The sequence below is a fragment of the Peromyscus eremicus genome, chromosome 8b (assembly GCF_949786415.1).
Source record: "Peromyscus eremicus chromosome 8b, PerEre_H2_v1, whole genome shotgun sequence".
NCBI classification, from domain to species: Eukaryota; Metazoa; Chordata; class Mammalia; order Rodentia; family Cricetidae; genus Peromyscus; species Peromyscus eremicus.
In genome coordinates this window covers 51,020,260-51,039,351 of record NC_081424.1, presented here as the reverse complement: position 1 = coordinate 51,039,351, position 19,092 = coordinate 51,020,260, and the positions used below count along the sequence as shown (strand labels likewise).

Sequence of the window (19,092 nt, the reverse complement as noted above, 5' to 3'; positions counted from 1 at the left end):
AATAACTTTAGAGAGGGCATTTCTTCACTTAAGAAATGTAGCTCAGCGCCTGTGTTCAGCATGTTTCCCTGACCAAAAGAAAAAGGACAATTTACCAAACTCAATTCCTGCCTAAGAACCTTGCCATCAATGTCCTTTAAACCCACAGCAACAGATATCTCTGCGCACAGTCTGAGGCACAGCCTCTCCTCTGATCTTCTGTCACTGTTCCTACCTACTCGCTCCCTAGGTGGATAAAGCCAACACCCCGCTAGCATTATTACTCAATTTGGCCCTTGGGGTAAGAATTATGTTCTATATCAATAATGCTCTACATTATTTGATGACTTAGAATAATCTGAGTCCTTTACCACTTAGCAAAAATAAATAAATGAAATCTGCACCTTCTCCATCGTTTGTCTCTTTCTGAGAGGCCCTTTGACGGCAGCTGCGCATCCCATTGGTTCTCTCAAAGAATCTCAACCCGCTCCTACAGCTATGTCATGCTGTGTTTTAACCGCACCCTGCTCTAGGTTTCTCAAGTATTCAGGGTAAGTCCACTTTGGGTGAGGTCCGTGCAGTCATATCACATTTAGGTAGTTTCTGTAAAATTCATGACCTGTGTGCTTGACACTTCTCATTCACTTGGTCCTTGGCCAACTGTGTCAATAAATTTTACAAACATTTAAACTCCCAGTTTCATCATTTACAAAATGAGACTGTAACTGATTTTTTTGTTGCTCTTTTCCTGAACTGTGACTGGTAACCAAGGGTTCAGGTGCTAGCATGTGCAGACCTTAGCCATAAGCCCTTAGGGCAAAGCTACAGGATATCATCAGTCACAGCTCTACTTCAACTTACTTTGAATCCTCACCTTTCTCCAACAGAGTTCCCATGAAATCCCAACTTAGTCCTCAAATTCTATTGGCTCAATTGCTGCTGATCTCTTATTCAGTGTGATACAAACTTGAAAAGACTGGGTTACACAGATCTCTATGTCACACTCTGGGGAGCACAGAGATTCCTACTTAGTCTCCTTGGTCAAAGGACTGCTTACAGATCCTGGACACTTCAGGTCTGCAGGCAGAAGTACATGCCCAACGAAGAATAACGTTCCAAAATGTTTTACCATACTTTTTCTTAACCTTAAAGGTTTTTCTACCATTTTTTAAAAAAATAAACATTAATTAAACCCGCTTCTTGAAATAAATAACAATCACCCAAACCCATACTAAGACTAGTAAAAGCTATCCCCTCATGTCAGCACAGAACGATCTGAATCACAACTATTTAATATAAAGGTTCTATAACCAAGAACCACCAATCACTATTCTAAGGCAATTTGTTACATTAAGAAAAATAACTTAAACTAGAGGCTACTGTTAAGCACTGGAAAAGAAAACAATAATTAAATAGTATTTTATAAGATAAAAATGATTTTAAAAATAAACATTTGGTTCACTCTAACATGCAGGTTACATTAAATGTGTAAAATAAATAAGAAAAATAAAAATTATACAGCTGGAAGGTGGTGGCACATGCCTTTAATCCTGTCTCAAAAAAAAAAAAAAAAAGCGCAAGGAAGGAAGGAAAGAGGGAAGAAGGGAGGGAGGGAAGGAAGGACGCTTCTAGCCTTCTGATTCAACTCCTGCCTCTGCACAGTGAGGGCACTCAGAAAGAACCAGGCATTCTTTTGGCTTATATGAACATTTCTCAATGTCTGATACTCACGTTCTTCAAAATAACAATTCCAGCAACATCATTCTGTGTCTCTATATACAGAGTCAACTCCTTTATTACTGAGATTTCAGATTCATGTAATCTTTCCTCATATAGTTTTTAAAATACCTTACTCAATAAAGACTATCCTGAGAGATGTTAGTCATGAAACCTGCAAGATTAAGACTGATTGTGTAACTGTCAGAAATTCAAGTTCAAATCAGCATGATTTCTAAATCAGTTGTTACTACTTACTATTTCAAATTAATGATTTTACATGGAATTCTACTTTAAGAACTCATTAAGATGGGTGCCTGAAAATCTGAAACATTCTTTAGGACTACTAGCTAGGCTTACCACAATACCAAAATAACTAAAACAATATACAAGAGCTTCTAGGAATTATATCTAAGAATATTTACAAAGAATATGCTATAACAAATTTATCCCCACCCATAATAATGATGTTTAAAACTTAAGACACGATGGTGATTAAAAATGAAACTACCCAATCTTGTAAGCTTTAGATTTCAGATTCTTCCTTATAACAACCTTCACTCAGTCTCCTCTCTTTTTAATGTGTTTATCGGAGAGACAGAAGAGGGTGCTGAATCATGACATGGCTCTGATAGAGAAGTAAATGCTCATAATAACTGAGCCATCTCTAGCCCTGTTCACCCACTCATAACCTTTTCCTAACTTAAAAACAGAAAGAAAAAAATATCACTTCCAAATCAGCATTCAACTTAAGTAACTTTCTAGTAATGTTAAAGGGATATGAAGGAAACATCTCCCTTTATTCTTGGCTCTGGATTCTTTACCTGCTGATTACAGACATACACTAAAATCTGAGTGTTGGTCTTTAGCACTTACAAAACTGTAACAGAATTTTGATATGTACTTTTCTATAAACTGCTTGGCAGATCCATTTTCCACAAAACTGAATGGTAAATATCAATTCAAATACCCATAATTATCTACTGATTACATGCATGACTCAATGTCTAATACAATTTCAAAGTATTTCTGTAGCCAATTTCTTTTACAGTTGCTTCAATAAATTAAAAAGTAGCAAAAGCAACTACTTCTTTCTACTCTCTAAACATTCTAAGAGTAAATAGTAGAATTCAGAGTAACTGAGAGTAAATGACAACACAAGGTCATATAATAAGATAATCTAAGACTCTAAGAAAAGGAGTAACGTCTCCTTTAACAAAACAATATCATACCTTGTCATCCCCAGGGCAACGATATAAATTCTGGAAAGTGCTAATGATGTTATTACTAAATCTGGGTGCAAACACATCCTTTTCTTGACCGAACTGATGCCGGGATTGTCGCACAATGGAGTCAATAACATACAGTCCAGGTACCTTGTATTCTGGTTTACACTGATGAGAAAAGAGTAAAAGGGAAGGAAACAAACAGTGTGTAAAACCCTTGAGAGACAAAAACAGTATAAACCCTATTCAAAGAAAAACACTGTTCATGCGTCATCAATACCAGACTTTGCCTAGTCCTTACCATCCATCTCTGGAATGGCACCTTAAAGAAGAGACTCTACTTTGGCTATTCAATGCACTCAGGTCAACTGTCACTCACCCAAATTCCAAACTAACACTGCCTAACTGATTTCAATGACTGAAAACAATCTGATAAAGAAGACATTATAAAAAAATTATTTAATGACTTTGAAAAGCTGTAACAATGGAAGCAAAATCAGGAAAATATTAGAAAATGCTCTGCAAGCATGCACTAGACTCCACCTGAACATCACACTTCTGTATCAGTAAAAAAACAAGTCAAACAGCCAGTTGTACCACGCTAAATAGATCCAGCCCAAAGTGTAACTGTCTCAAATACCTCGTCTATAGAGGAACATGACACTACCACCACAAACACTCTGGGAAGATTGCTAACACTGAAACATGCAAGTATTCACACTATCCCAACGGGTCATTGTCTTCTAACTTACTTGTCTATAATTTATTTTGTGAACTACAAGCCTCTCTACTTCTTAGCACAGGGGTTCCGAGCTTATGTACTTGGAATCCAGCTTTCTACTCTAAAACAAGAAACCCAGGAAAACTTGGCTTCCTTGTCTTATTTACTCTATGCGCATGATGAGTTATGTGCATGTATGGATGTGCACCACCTGCAGGAACGAGAAGAGGCCATCAGATGCCCTGGAAATGGAGTTATAAATGGCTGTAAGCTGCCACCAAGGAGCTGGAAATAGCATCCAGGTCCTCTGCAAGAACAACTGCAGCCACTGAGCCATCTCCACAGCCCCAAGAAAACTCGCACATCCTTACACACAGGCAAAATTCTCCCACTGGCATCTGCAGCTATCACCAGTCACAGGGTTGTCTGACAAAGAACCCTTCGGGCAAGTTCAGCACCATTCTCTGCAACATTAAACATACTCGCTCAATAATTCCATTCAAACTGGAACTTCTACTTTCATGTATTAAAAGTCACCGGTAAGGAAAATAAAATCAGAAAACAATGGGAAAACACCAGTGACTGAATCTGCAAGTAACTGAATGATACTGCAGTGGCTACGCCATGATACAGTTAGGGTGACACCATGTGGGTAATTTTTCTTTTTATCTGAAAAGCTGGTCTATGAATGGACGATTTTAATGGTTCTAATAGCAAAATCTATAATTTACGGACTGCATAGTAAGTACAAAATCTACACTAAAGGACGGGGAAATAGCTTAGTAGGTAAGAGTGCATGCTATTTATACATGAGTCCCTGAGTTCAAATCCCTAGCACTCAGGTAAAACAGCTGGGTGTGGGGCTACACGCACATGTGTTCCTGTCACCCCAGTGAAGACTGGGAAGTTACTAACCCTCCTCCTCTTCACAGTCAAAGGACCTGGGTTACACTGTAAAGACACAAGAGATGATGGGCTAGGAAGATACCTCAGTTGGAAAAGTGCTTCTGCACAAGAATGAAGACTGAGTTCAACCCCAGCATCTCTAATCCTAGTGGTGGGAAGATGGAGACAAGCAGATCCCTTGGACTCAGTAGCCAGTCAGCTAGCCTGGTCAGTAAGCCCCAGGTCCCAGGGACAGACCCTCTGACAAAACAAGGTGGCTCAGGAGGAAAATACGTGTACACACATATACACACTCATGGGTGGATGGAGGGAGGGCGAGATGAAAGGTGACCAATCTTTACTGATGTAAAATGTCACGAAGGATGATGGGAGATGAAACCTGACATTAAAAACCTTTAACAATTCTAGTGGCCAGGGGTGGCAGCACATGTCTTTAATCCCAGCACTCAGGAGGCAGAAAGAGGCAGGCAGCTCTCCATGAGTTCCAGGCCAGTCAGAACTCCAATGAGACCCTGTGAACCACCATCATTCCCACCACCTCACAAAACAATCCTAGTGACTGCTAGAGGAGATACACTTCTTCAGTGATGAACCCATTAGTAAGGTGTCCACATCCATCCTCGCACATGTAACTGTAACGAAACCGACCGTCACCAGAAGGAAGAGGCATGAAAGGGCTCAGAGTGAGGGCTTTTGCCACCAAGCCTGATGACCTACCTGAGCTTGATCCCTGGGACCTGCATGGTAGAAGACAGTGGATTCCCCTAAGCTGCCTTTTGACCTCCACACATGCATTATGGATGAGTGCTCACCTCCACCAAATAAATAAACGTTTAGAAAAATTTTAAACAGAAAGCAGGAAGACTTATTGGGAAGAGGAAAGATATCAGCAGGAGTGGGGGAGGGCCAAATGGATCAGAGTACATTATGTACATTTATATACATGTGTGAAAATACCATCATGAAATCCACTTCATGTGTAACTAATACATGCTAATGAAAACTAAAAAAAAAAAAAATGAGGTTTTAGGAATTTGTGTATGTGGTACGGCAAGCATGTGTCACATACCCCTAAAAATGGGAACTCAGTGTGGTTAACCTCCATTGTCAACTTCAGGAGACTGAGACTAACCATGAAAACAGACTTCTCCAATCACGGCTGTGAGAGAGCTTCTAGATTGGGTTGAGCTGGGAAGACTAGCCCTAAGTGTGAGCAACACGGTCCTATGTGCTTAGGTTCCAGACTCAATAAAAAGGAGGAGACAGAGTGCCAACGTTTATCTCTCTCTGAGCCCAACTGTCTCAGGCTCCTGCCTCGTGCCTCCCAGCATGGTGGTCTATAAGCCAGAACTGTCCCCTCCCTAGGATGCTGCTGTCAGGTATGTGACAAGCACCTGCTATACCCTATACCTGCACTGACACATGGTGACTGTCAGCAAGGCTGCAACTACTGACAGGGCTCTGGAACACTTCCGTCCAGGTGATAAAAACACTGATTTAAAAAAAAAAAAAGGCACCAGGTATTACAATAGCGACAGAACTCCTATTTTCCTGAGGATTTTTTTACCTTGTTTTTCCCCCCCTTTTTATTAGTGGAGTATATGAAATGTTTCCATAATCTTGTTTAGGTAACTGCAAAACCGGGAAAAACTGCTCCTGCTACAGATGGACAATATTGTCATTAATGGTCTGTACACACACAGACACAACTACACACCCACACCCTCTAACATCTGTGCTATAAAACTTGAATTTGGGGCAACTTCAGCGGTCCTGTTAATTTTGGAAATTTACCGTGCTGAGTTAACCCGGTACACAAATTAATAGATTAGTCTAAAAACATTAAAGTTAAAATTTTCATTTGTAAAAGAATAACACACTATACTAAATATAAAGGGATTGTCCATGTGGAATTGGCTACAGAAACTAATATTCTGTAAATAATTAAAATTGTAAAAAATCAGAATTCATACTTCTTGTAACATCAAACATGGACAAAACGAAGTCTGATTGTGTCACATGGGCAGAGAAAATGCAAGAGATTAAGAAGAGGCAGCTGGCTTTAGTTTGATTGCAAGAAATGAGTGGTAATTAAACAAGTCTTGCCCTTACAAAAACACAGCCGTGTATACAGCAACGTTCTGGGTATGTCCATATGTACTTCATAACAAAAAGTAAAACACTGGGCAAAAGCATCTCATCATCATCAAGAAGGGCAAATTGTATCTGAAATATAAACTGAAGTAGTGTAGCATTTAAAACTTACCTAAAATATCTTAGGGCAAAGAACTGTTAGTAAAAAGTACATATGGACAGAAACCTCGGGAAATGAACTCCTTTCAAATTCCCTGTGCCTAAATGCCCAGGTCCTTGTGCACTCACCCTAGGGTAAAGAGTATATATGCAATCAATATCCATTGTCAATAAGAATGGAGACAAAACATAAAAATGTACATATTTAAATGGGAGAACAATGGTAACTATGACAAGTTTTTCAAAAGTCTCTGCCATTCTTTCAGAGAAAATAGCAAAAGGTGGAAAAATAAAAGTAGCAAAGGGTGACCAACTCCTTTAGCTTCACTTTACAACAGATACTTGGAGGCTGGGGGGATGATGGCTCAGCAGTTAAGAACCCACACTGCTCCTGCAGAGGACCAGAGTTCTGGTTCCTGTACCCACGTCTGGTGGCTCACAACTGCCTGTAAGTGCTGCTCTAGGGGATCCAATGCCGCTGGACTCCAAAGGCACCTGTACAAGTGTGGCATACAGAAACAGAGACACACACATACACACGTACACATAATTAAAAAGTAAAAACAGGTACTTGTTGAAAGGGATCAAGGTTTCTGGGGAAAAAAATTATGGTAGTGCCAAGAGTATTTGTCATAATTTTTATTTATTTTCCATGTCTGCTTCATAAAAATGACAACAAATGAATCTCTTCTATTACTGACATAATGCAATAGAAAATTTAAAGGTTAATAAAGGCCAAGTTTCCAACTTAGTAACAGCTAATTGAGAGGACATTATCAGAAAGTAGAGAGATCACATGTTCTGTAAACCTATGGCAGTTAATAGTAGCCACAACAGCACTGATGCAGCTCACTAAAACAGAGCATCCAGACTGCATTAAAATAAACAATGCTGAGTGATTAACATCTAGTCCTATCTGAGTATATGAAACAAATAAGTTTGTAGTAGTAACCATATAAAACAGTAGGCTTCACAAGGACAAAAAGGGTTTCTGATTCAAAAACTAATTTTGTGATTCATGATAACTAATGTAGGTTGACTTTAATAATACAAACAGAGTTAGTGTAAGATAGAGCTGACCCAAATAGTACTGCTAAAACCTGTAATTCCTCAATGTCTATAGTTCTGGTCTTTGCTTCAGTCTTATAAAAAGTACACAGGATGGGCAGCTGGCTCAGCCGGTAAATGCCCTGCCATGAAACTTTGCTGAGCTGAGTCTGATCTCCAGGACCCACATGGTTAAAGAACTGACTCCTAGCCGGGCGGTGGTGGCGCACGCCTTTAATCCCAGCACTCGGGAGGCAGAGCCAGGCGGATCTCTGTGAGTTCGAGGCCAGCCTGGACTACCAAGTGAGTTCCAGGAAAGGTGCAAAGCTACACAGAGAAACCCTGTCTCGAAAAACCAAAAAAAAAAAAAAAAAAAAAAAAAAAAGAACTGACTCCTAGCCAGGCAGTGGTGGCGCACACCTTTAACCCAGAACTCAGGAGGCAGAGCCAGATGGATCTCTGAGAGTTCGAAGCCAGCCTGGTCTACAGAGTGAGATCTAGGACAGGCTCCAAAACTACACAGAGAAACCCTGTCCCGGAAAAAAAAAAAAAAAGAACTGACTCCTGTGAGTTTCCTCAACTTCACCTGTGGTATGACACATGCACATGCCATCCTTCATACATGTGCACACACACACACATATGTAAGTACATAATGTTGTGGAATAGTCCTTTTGTAAAGATGTGTTGCTCTCACTGTTAATGAAAAGCAGACTGGTCAATGGCTACACAGGATTTTCGGGGCACAGAGACTGCTGGGAAGCAGTGAGGAGTAGGAGGAGATGCTAGCCAGATGGGAAAGCAGCAGCACAGACAGGAGGTGAGCGAGCCTGGGTCAGCACACAGGTGAATAGAAATGGTTAACGTAAGCTGTAAGAGCCATCTAAACACAAGCCTATGCTATCGACTGAGCCTTTACAACTAGTAAGTCTGTGTGGTTATTTGGCCAGAAGGACAGCTGGTCATGGCCCTGACCAAAAAAAACCCTGCCTACAGCATAACTTCAAATAAAAGCAGAGAATTATCAGAACATAGATTGTTTTCTGGCTGCATTCATTATATCAAAAGCTAGAAGCCCAAGTATTCTAAGCAGTGGTCCTTTAAGAAGTAAGTTTTTAGCCAGTTTTTAGCCAGGCAGTGGTAGCACACGCCTTTAATTCCAGCACTGGGGATGCAGGTGCATCTCTGTGAGTTCGAGGCCAGCCTGGTCTACAGAGTGAGATCTAGGACAGCCAGGACTGTTATACAGGGAAACCCTGTCTTCAAAATGACCTCCACTCCTCAAAACAGTCAGTTTTAATGTTAATTTTTTTCATTTCTCACCATCATCCATCATTCCATCTATAAAATTTTAATGACTAACACATGGGACCATAGATAACATTATCAAGCTTCTACACACTTATCCCTTACTTGTATTATTTGTTTACAGTCACTAAAATTGCACTTTACAGTTTGACTTTCTTTAAAAGTATACTTATCTTTATCTAAACTTCTTAATCCTAAAATATGTTTAACCAGTATTTTATGGAGAAAACAACGTTTTAAAAAGAAGGAAAGAGGGCAGAGAGATGGCTCAGTGCTTAGGAGCATACACTGCTTTTCAGAGGACCTGAGTTTGATTCCTAGCACCCATCTGACAGCTCCCAATTGTCTAAAGCTGTTGTTCCAGGAAATTTGATGTCTTCTTCTGCCCACTAAGAGCACCAACCACACCTGGTACACACACTTACATACATGCAAGCAAAACACTCATACACATAAAAATAATATATAAAATTTTAATTTAATTTTTAATTTTTATTTTTTGATTTTTGTGAGACGAAGTCTCTGCATAGCCCTGGCTGTCCCAGAACTCACTATGATGCTGGCCTTGGATTCACAAAGATCCTCCTGCCTCTGCCTCCTAAATGCTGGGATTAAAGATGTGCACTACCAACCCTGTCTATATTAATCTTTGTTAAAAGTGGGTTGGAATCAAAAACAGGTTAGATCAATTATTCAAGACAACTGAGTTTAGAGACACAGTAGTCATACTTTGATCCTTCACCTTCTGTGGTACACTGCAAACCTGCTAAATGTTGATGCCAAGTACAAGTAAGTGACGTCTCTGTCCTAAGGCATGAGTCTTAAACATATCTGCCAGAACCTGGCATCAACAGAATGCTGATCCTAAGTTCGAGGACCAAGAACAATGACTAGTCACCTACACTCTGATAAAGACAGGAAACCTAAGTGTGCTGGACACAAGCTAAAGTCATCTGAGAAGAGGGAGCCTCCACTACACCAAGCTGTGGGCCAGCCTACAGGGCATCTTCTTAAATAGTGATTGATGTGGAGGGCCCAGCCCATTCTGGGTAGGGCCACCCCTAGGCTGGTGTGGTGGTCTTGGGTTCTATAAGAAAGCAGAGTGAGCAAGCCAGTAAGCAGCACCCCTCCATGGTCTCTGGGTCAGCTCCTGTCTCCAGGTTCATGTTCAGGTTCAGTTCCTGCCCTGGCTTCCCTCAACAAACTGTGATTCAAGATACGTAAGCCAAATAAACCCTTTCCTCCCTAAGTTGCTCTTGGTCAGGGTGTTTCATCAGAGCAATAATAACCCTAACTAAGACAGTAAGCAAGACTGCTATTTTCAACTTTATTTGCCTTGGTTCCCCTGGATAAAGTCTACAAAATAAAATGTAGCAGCACTGTTGAATACATTAATGGCTCAGACAAAATGAATGAGGGGAACAAAAATAATTGAGAGACAATATTTTAATCCATATTTTACATATATACAGAGTTGCTTTCTAAGCATACAGCTTAAAATGACTAGTGAGAATCTCCTTAAAGGCCATACACAGCAACAATTTGTAACATTTGAAAAATCAATCATAATGACATAACTGTTTTCAAGAAACAAAACAAACTTAGCAAAAGTATCTTCCTAAAGGTTAACATTTTGAGACTTATCAAATCAACACTTTCATTTTATTTTTCAATAAAAAAATAAAGCAACTAGAGTTTTTTTTGTCTTAACAAAGAATCTGCAATAGTCCAGATGGGCATCTACTTGGCTAAGCCCAACCACGAACCTGGGTAGTGTCAGGGACTACACTACACACCTGTATGAATGCATAACCCTATTTTACAAAGGGATAGAGATGGAACACAGAGCAACTGGTATGCTACGCCAGCACGCCACCCGCAGAACTACATCTGTAACACTTGGGAATTTCTTTTTAACAGTCCATCAAAACTTCAACTCAAGTATTTGACTTAAAGGAGAACATAAGGAGTTGGAGGATGGCTCAGTGGTTAAGAGCACTTGCTGCTTTTGCAGAGGACCTGAGTTCAGTTCTCAGCACAAAAATGGTCACTCACAACATCTCTAACTCAAGTTCTAGGGGAACATACATAATGTAGTAAAACACTCATACACATAAAAAGTATTCTTTAAAAGTTAAATCACGTGCTTAAAATAAATTAATAAATAATGAATGAGAACACAAGCATCAATACGAAACTACAGCACATTTAGCCTAAGTAGTAAAGAGTACATGTACTTACTTTCTGAATGAATTTCTCGACACTTTGTACCACGTGTTTATAGAACTGTAAGAAAAGAGAAAGTGTGATTCCCAAATTAGTTTGCACAGGTTAGAATTTTCTGCTGACCACAGGCTTTAGAACGGCTCCAAAGGTCTATTAAAATAATAAATTTTAGACAAAACTTTCATGATTTGCATCATTCACCTTTATAGGAAACTAGCCATTACATTTAATTCTTTAAGTAATTCTTTGAAGCACATATGTATGAATGTATCTGAAGTGTATTATGATACTTCCAATATCTTTATGAAAGCACACTTTGGCAAACTGTATTAAACAGCAAAATATTGTACACTGACAAATGTTTTTTCCAGAGAGGAAAAATGTAACAATGTCCTACAGTCTCATTTTAACACCTAAATCAAGGAAAATACTAGAAAAAGCAAGTAACTCTACCACCAGCAGTACATTTACAAATGTGAGAATCTGTTTCAAGAATAGGCAGAGAAGAAGAAATGTATAATGTGCTAATAAATTATACAAAGTGAAATGATTCACTGTCAATTGTGAGAATACTTAATGTATAACAAAACATTCAACATAAACCTGAAAATAAGTAAAATAGAAATTAAAAACACAATTTTAATATGTCAATGGTAATGCCACTACTAGACCATTTCTGTTTTGAAGAACTTAAGGAATACTTCCAGTCTCCTGACTTCTGCTTTACAAAGGACAACCCCTTCCCTTAGAATGAGAAGATGTAAGAACTAAAGCTATAACACTGAAATGTATACATGGGTTGACTCTAAGAATATTAACACAAAAGCACTGTATCCATACAAAATCCAAACATAGTATCAACGTACTGTGGTTTGGAGAGATGGCTCAGCAGTTATGAGCACCGGCTGCTCTTCCAGAGGACCTGGGTTCAATTCCCAGCACCCACATCATACTGTAGATATGGGAGTCTTGTAACTCCAGTTCTAGGGCTTGTGACACCTCACACAGACATACATGAAGGCAAAACATCATAAACATAAAATAAAAATGAATTTAAGAAAGAAAGGAAGCAGGGAAGGAGGGAGGGAAAGAGAGAGAAACAGAAAGAAAGAGAAAGGGAGGGAGACAGAAAGAAAGAAAATGTCGACTTCTCAGGAGATTTATATCCAAGGATATAGGGATTGTTATTAATGACCTTTAAACTGTCAAATAAATCAGCCAGGAAAAGAGGGAAAAAAGTAAAGAAGGGTCAGTGCTTGTAAGGTGTGTGTGTGTGTGTGTGTGTGTGTGTGTGTGTGTGTGTGTGTGTCTTGTAGGGTGTGGGTGTGTGTGTGTGTGTGTGTGTGTGTGTGTGTGTGCATGTAAATGCCCTTGATCCTGGCCAAAAAGCTGGAAAGTAATATCCAAGTAGAAATAAAGCAGAGGTGGTTAAGAGGTTACTGACTGATAGGTCTAAGGGGCAAAAACACAGTGTTTACCACAACACACTACAACTTTTTTCAAAACTAGAATTATTAAAGGCAGTAATAATACATTAAACATTACAGTACATTGTAAAAACTGAGTTATTCTCAGCTGACAAAAACCCCAATTCAAACTCTACAAGCTATTTCATGTATATTATACTCTTCTGACATCTGAAAACAGGAAATAATGCTGGAACCTATACTTTACTGTCTTTAATTTAACAAGTACTGTTCAACAGTTTTACAAAACATACCAATTCCTAAATTTCTAGACTAGTACTGATGATATTAACATATGTTTGCATATTCTCAGAATCATATCCAAAGAATCAGACCACACTGAAGATAGTGCAAACTAAAAGAGAATTGGCTTATGCTAAATTTAATTTCCCTTCAGAATTCTCAGGCTTAAATGTGCTTGTTATCATCTTTATCCCATATCTTTTTTTACATAAAAATGAGGTTTTTAACTATAATGGGGTAAGATACTAACTATAAATCTGAAAAACACACAGACACACCAAAAAAACAAACAAACCAACAAATAAAACAAAAGCAAGGGCTGGCCACATGGTTCAGCAAGTAAAGGTGCTTGTCACCCAGGTCTGGCTGACAGCCTGAGTCTGACCCCAGAACCCACACAAAGGAAAGAGAACTAACACCCACCTGCACATTTGTTCTCTGATTTCTAAGCATATGCTATGGCAAACACGTGTGCAAAACTTTACAAGAATTAACTGAATTTTTTGGTAGTAATAACTAGTAATTAAACTAGTAATTAAGAATTTGTTATAGTTAATATATTGCTATTGTATATCTAGTTATGACTAATGTTTTGACCACTAAATGTTCATAGGTTAGTACCTACTTCATTAGAAGTAATCATTTATTTTTAAGATCCTTACTTGAAGGAAGTCTTAGACCAGAAGACAAGATATTGTCTATGACTGAACTTAAAAGTTTTTTATCCGGGCTGGAGAGATGGCTCAGAGGTTAAGAGCACCGACTGCTCTTCCAGAGGTCCTGAGTTCAATTCCAGCACCCACATGGTGGCTCACAACCATCTGTAATGAGATCTGGCGCCCTCTTCTGTATATATAATAAATAAATCTTAAAAAAAAAAAAGTTTTTTATCCAAGAAGTCATGTGTACTTCTGCAGAGAATCCAACCATTCCCTGTGATTCCAAAGTAGGGATAAGTTAACACAGGCTCAAAACTCATTGAACCAGAGCAATAAATAACTTTCTACGGTCTCTTCCTAAATTTCAATTACCTTACATATAATGAAGCCAAATTATTTTCCATTATGATTCCAGAATGATTCATTTTTAAATCTATATAGAATCAATAAGAGAAAAAAAACCAATACACTAATTTGTATTTAGAAGTCTTTTATCAACTTATATTTAAGAATCTGTAGTCAGTGAGACAAATGCCAATGTCAGAACACCATACCACTGCTATCCAAACTATCACCTGCCTAAGAAAGGTACAAAAAAATGCTTGCTTCAAAATATAAAAGATTGTTTCCTCGGACAGGTGATGGTGGCCTTTGATCCTAGCACTTGGGAGGCAGAAGCAGAATGATCTCTGTGAGTTCAAGGCCAGTTTGGTCTACACAGCAAGTTCCAGGACAGCCAAAGCTGTTAAACAGAGAAACCTTGTATTGAAAAACAACACAAACAAAAAACAGACTGTTTTCGAGGATTTTTAAAAAGGTTTACTCATTTTATTTTCTTTGTTCTATGTATCAGTGTTTTCCTTTCATGTATGTGTGTGAACTAGGCATGTGTCCAGTGGCCCTGGAGGGCAGGGCCTCTAGAACTGGAGATAACTGTAAGCCAGCAGTGAGCCACCGTGTGGGTGCTGGGAACTGGACCCAGGTCCACTCTAAAACCAGTTCACTTTAACCACTGAGCCTCTCTTAAGCTGGAAGAATCTTTTCAAAATGTATGGGGTTTGCAGGTGGCAGATTTTCTTTTCCACACCAAGCATGCATCAACACCATAAAGCCCAAGTAAATACGTAAAATCTACAAAATCACTGCTTGCTGAGGGTGGGGCACACATAGAATGGGGAGAAGAGGGAGGTAGTTTGAAGTCTGTGACCAGCTGCAGAAAGGGCAGTTGTAACTGACATGAGTGCTTGTGTCCTATTCTGCTAAGAACCTGTTTGTGTATACATACACATGTATTAAGTAGATATCTATGTTTTCTTTAGTCTATTTATCTACCGTGTAATGTAATATAGACTGAGATAACACTGAAATACTAAGCATACCTCAAGAGACAGTACCAACTATTCTAGAATACATACTGCATTTGCAGTTTTACCTGGGGTACTTAAGTGGAATTATGCCCTGGTAATTGTTTTCATTTGGAATTTAAGCAAGAGGGTATGTGACTATGTGTCAAGTTAACAAAGAATGGATTAATTTTGGTTGTCAACTTGACTACTTCTGGATCAACTAAAACCCAAGTTCCAGGGCACACCTACGAAGGATTTTTCTTAATCAGATCATCTGAGGTGGCAAAGATCACATAAAAGGCCATGGAAGAAGGAAGCTTTGGCTTTTTCCCTACTTGCCCTCATCCTTCCTGGCAAGTTTATCAATCCTAGTGCTGAGTACGTACGTCTTCACTGGTATAAAAATCTACTTCTTTGGGACTCCAATGCAGACTGAAGACCAGCAGCTCTCTAGGAACCCTCCAGGACGCCAGCTCCAAATTCTTGGCCTTTCTGTCATGAGACAGTCATTGGTGGACTACCCAGACCACAGCCTGTAAGTCACTCTAATAAAACCCTTTATAAATAGAGTCTCCTCTGTTTCCTTAGGGAGCCCTGGATTAACACAGTATTTTCCTGTTGCTATGATAAAATATCCTAATGGAAGCAATTCAATAGTTTCAGGTCAGTCCATCACAACAGAGAAGTTACAGGAGCAGAGCTTGAGACACTTAGTTAAGAAGCAGAGAAAACAAGGGATATGGTTCAGTGGCTAAAAGTACTTCCCAAACAAACTCCAAGACATGAGTTCAATCCTCATATCCCAGGGTAGAGGAGAGAAAGGTGTCCTCTGAACGACCGCCACACCTGCACCGCAGCACCAGTGCCCACATTCACAAGCACAGCCCACGGAGTAACACAAATCAGAATGTAAAGCAGCAGCAACAACAAATACGATGCCTGCTGCTACTCAGTTCCTTTTCTCCATTTATATGGCAGGGGAACAGTCTCACCATCCAGAGTAGACAAGTCTTCCCAGCTCAATTAAGGCAATCAAGGTAATTCCCCACAGGCATGCCCCAGGCCCACTTCCCAGGTGATTCTAGAGCATGTCAAATTGACAGTGTAACACCATCCCACAGACTGTCCCCCCCCCAAAAAAAAAAAAAATTCATTAGAACACAATGGAGGAAGATACCTGATAAAGCCTCTGGATTCCACATGACCCTTACATGTGGCACATGTATATTCTCCACCGCCCCCCCTCCACACACATACACACGAGGGTTATTTTTATTTAAAGTCACAAATTTATCACTCACCTTAATAGCTTTGATGGCTGCCTTTGTAATCTGGGTCATTTTCGCTTTAGAAATGGGTGGTTTATAGTCATTCAGCGAATATAACTGATGAAAAAAGAAAAGCAAATGTTATCAGAAGTGCCTCTAAGCAAGTGTGAAACTACTAACATTTCCATTTTTATACTCTCAATGAAATACAAGGGTAGTTTTAAAAAAAAACTCAACAGGACTAACAAGGGGAAATGCGAAATTACAATCAGCTATTATATCACACTTGCTTACTCAGGATCAATAAAAAGAATTAGGAAGAATGTAACAACTTAGAATCCTCATACATTGCCAGTGTGAGTATCAAAGGGTAGAGCAACCCTCTAACACACTTAAGAGCTAGCGATGTGGCTCAGTGGAGGAAGGTGAGCGCCTCCAAACATAACAACCTGAGTTCATTACCCAAATCCACATGGTGTAAACACAGAACCAATTCCTTCCAACAAACTTTCCTTCCACAGGCTCACTCTAGCATGCATATACCCCACCACACACTGGATTAACACAGTATTTTCCTGTTGCTATGATAAAATAAAATAAAAGAGCATGGTAGCTTCTCAAAAAATACTGAAAATAGTCACCATGTGATCTAGCCAATTCCACTCCCAAGTACACTATAACTATTAAAATTTGTGCCTCTGATTTGTGCTAAGCGTGGTGGCCAACACCTTTAAACCCAATACTTGGGAAGCAGAAACAGGCTGATTCTCTAAGTGTGAGATCACACACTGGTCCACATAAGCAAATTCCAGATCAGGTCAGCCAGGCTATATAGTGAGACTCTCGCCTTAAAAAAAAAAAAAGGGAAAAACAGAAAGAAAGAAAACTTGCACCTGATGATCATTAAACAATTATTCATATAAAATTCATCAAAGACCTCACTGAGAAAATAACAACAACCCAAATGACATGAACCAATGACTAAAGTATTACAACTGAATGAACTGTCAGCCATAAAAAGGAATTAGGATATATAGATACAGATATAAAATATGTATCTTAGATATATGTTACACACGAATCTTGGGAATTTGGGGGAGGGGTGAGGTATCTCACTAAATTACCCATATTGACCTCAAACTGACGATCCTTTTGCCTCAGCCCCTTGAGTAATTAAGATTCCAATCATGTGTCACCATTGTGTCTGGCCCTCGGAAATACATGCTAAGTTAAAGAAGAAAATGAGATGTAGCTGAGTGATACAACACTTGCCTAGCATGCTTGAGGCCCTGGGTCCAATCCTAGGTATTGGGGGGTGGGGAACAACTAATGATTAGTAATTCTTTTGAAGGTGAAGAAAGTATTTTAAAGTTAATTGCATGTGGTGAATATACCCAAATGGCCATATTGAGTTGCCTGACTTTATATGTGAATTTTATCGCAATGAGCCTTTTTACAGCCAGGCATGGTGGTGCATGCCTCTAATCATCCCAGCATTTGGGAGACAGAGGCAAGTAGGTCTCTGAGTTCGAGGAAAAGCCTAGTCTATGCTGAGTGTACCAGGCTAGCCAAGGCTTTACAGTGTAACTTAAAGAAAAGAGGGGTGGCAAAGAAAAAAAAAATCAATAAATAAACCTTTTAAAAGGTCAAGGTATCAAATGTTTCAAAACAATCTGCCCTTTGATCTGTTTTAAAAATTCCTCATATAATGCTCAGAGAGAAAGTAGTTAAAAGAAATGGCAGAAAAATTAGGTGCTAGAGAACTAGGGTTAAATGAAAATTGACTAAAAATTCTACTGCATTCTGTGACACTATGGTGAAGGCAGTATTTCCAAGTTTATTTGCTAAGCTTTGGCCGTAACAAAGAGACCATAGTGAAAATCGCCATGTCTCACCTGGAGAACATGTAAATAAGTAAGGCATGCTCTCCTACCACATTTACAGCTATCTTTAAAAAGAACAACAACCCCCCCCCCACAAAAAAACAAAACACTTCCACCACTTCTTGAGTTCAACAGTCAAGAACCTCCCTTTGGGGAGACCGAAACTGTCTATTTAAGGCTCTTGCTGTGTAACCAGCATCAGCATGGTCAGCTTCCTCTCATGTCATGCTTACAGCCTCTTGCTCTTAGCGCACACAATCTTCTCGTTCCCTGCCACAGTACCCTGAAAACGAGAGCTGTTCTCTTCTATTCAGAATACTCTCTACCAGGGCCTCCCCACTAGCTAATGTGTACTTTTCCCTAAGTCACCTAAAGAGGAAAGGCTTCCATAACTCCCCACTACCAAATTTCTCTGTTTTCAGTGTCTTACCATTCACCTTTGAAGTCATTACTTTGTCTAATTATGTCTAGTACTTTATTTTTCAAAAAGAACTGCTACAAAGATAATGGTGACTGACATTAATAAACAAAGGGTTTACATTCCTTAAATGCAATTTAAGTTACTAAGTGGCTAACTACACACCAACCGCTTTGCAAACAGGAAACCACCTAGGATTCTAGTGAAAAATTACAGACACCCCACCTGGGCCAGGGCTACTGCCAAGGACCATGTCTGGGTCTGTGGCCCTACCACAGCCAGGGTCTGTGCTGTTGTCTGTGGCTCTGGATACCACTGAAGGCAATGTCGATGCCAGAGGTCTGAGCTGCCACCTGGGGCCATGTGGACATCCAAGCACAAGCTGCTACCAAGGAACCTATCTGGGTCCACAGTCCTACCATGGCCG

General features: G+C 39.5%; 1 protein-coding gene across 6 annotated transcripts in view; it reads right to left on the bottom strand.

The window, feature by feature from the left end:
- Scaf8 (SR-related CTD associated factor 8) overlaps positions 1 to 19,092 on the bottom strand; it is a 142,845-nt gene that overhangs the window by 99,019 nt on the left and 24,734 nt on the right. For all 6 annotated transcript variants that reach the window (XM_059272800.1, XM_059272799.1, XM_059272801.1 and 3 more), the window contains 3 exons: positions 16,398 to 16,481; positions 11,398 to 11,442; positions 2,928 to 3,089 (listed from right to left, as the gene is read on the bottom strand). In XM_059272800.1, coding sequence (XP_059128783.1) covers positions 2,928 to 3,089; positions 11,398 to 11,442; positions 16,398 to 16,481 — 291 coding nt within the window. The remainder of the gene's footprint in view (positions 1 to 2,927; positions 3,090 to 11,397; positions 11,443 to 16,397; positions 16,482 to 19,092) is intronic.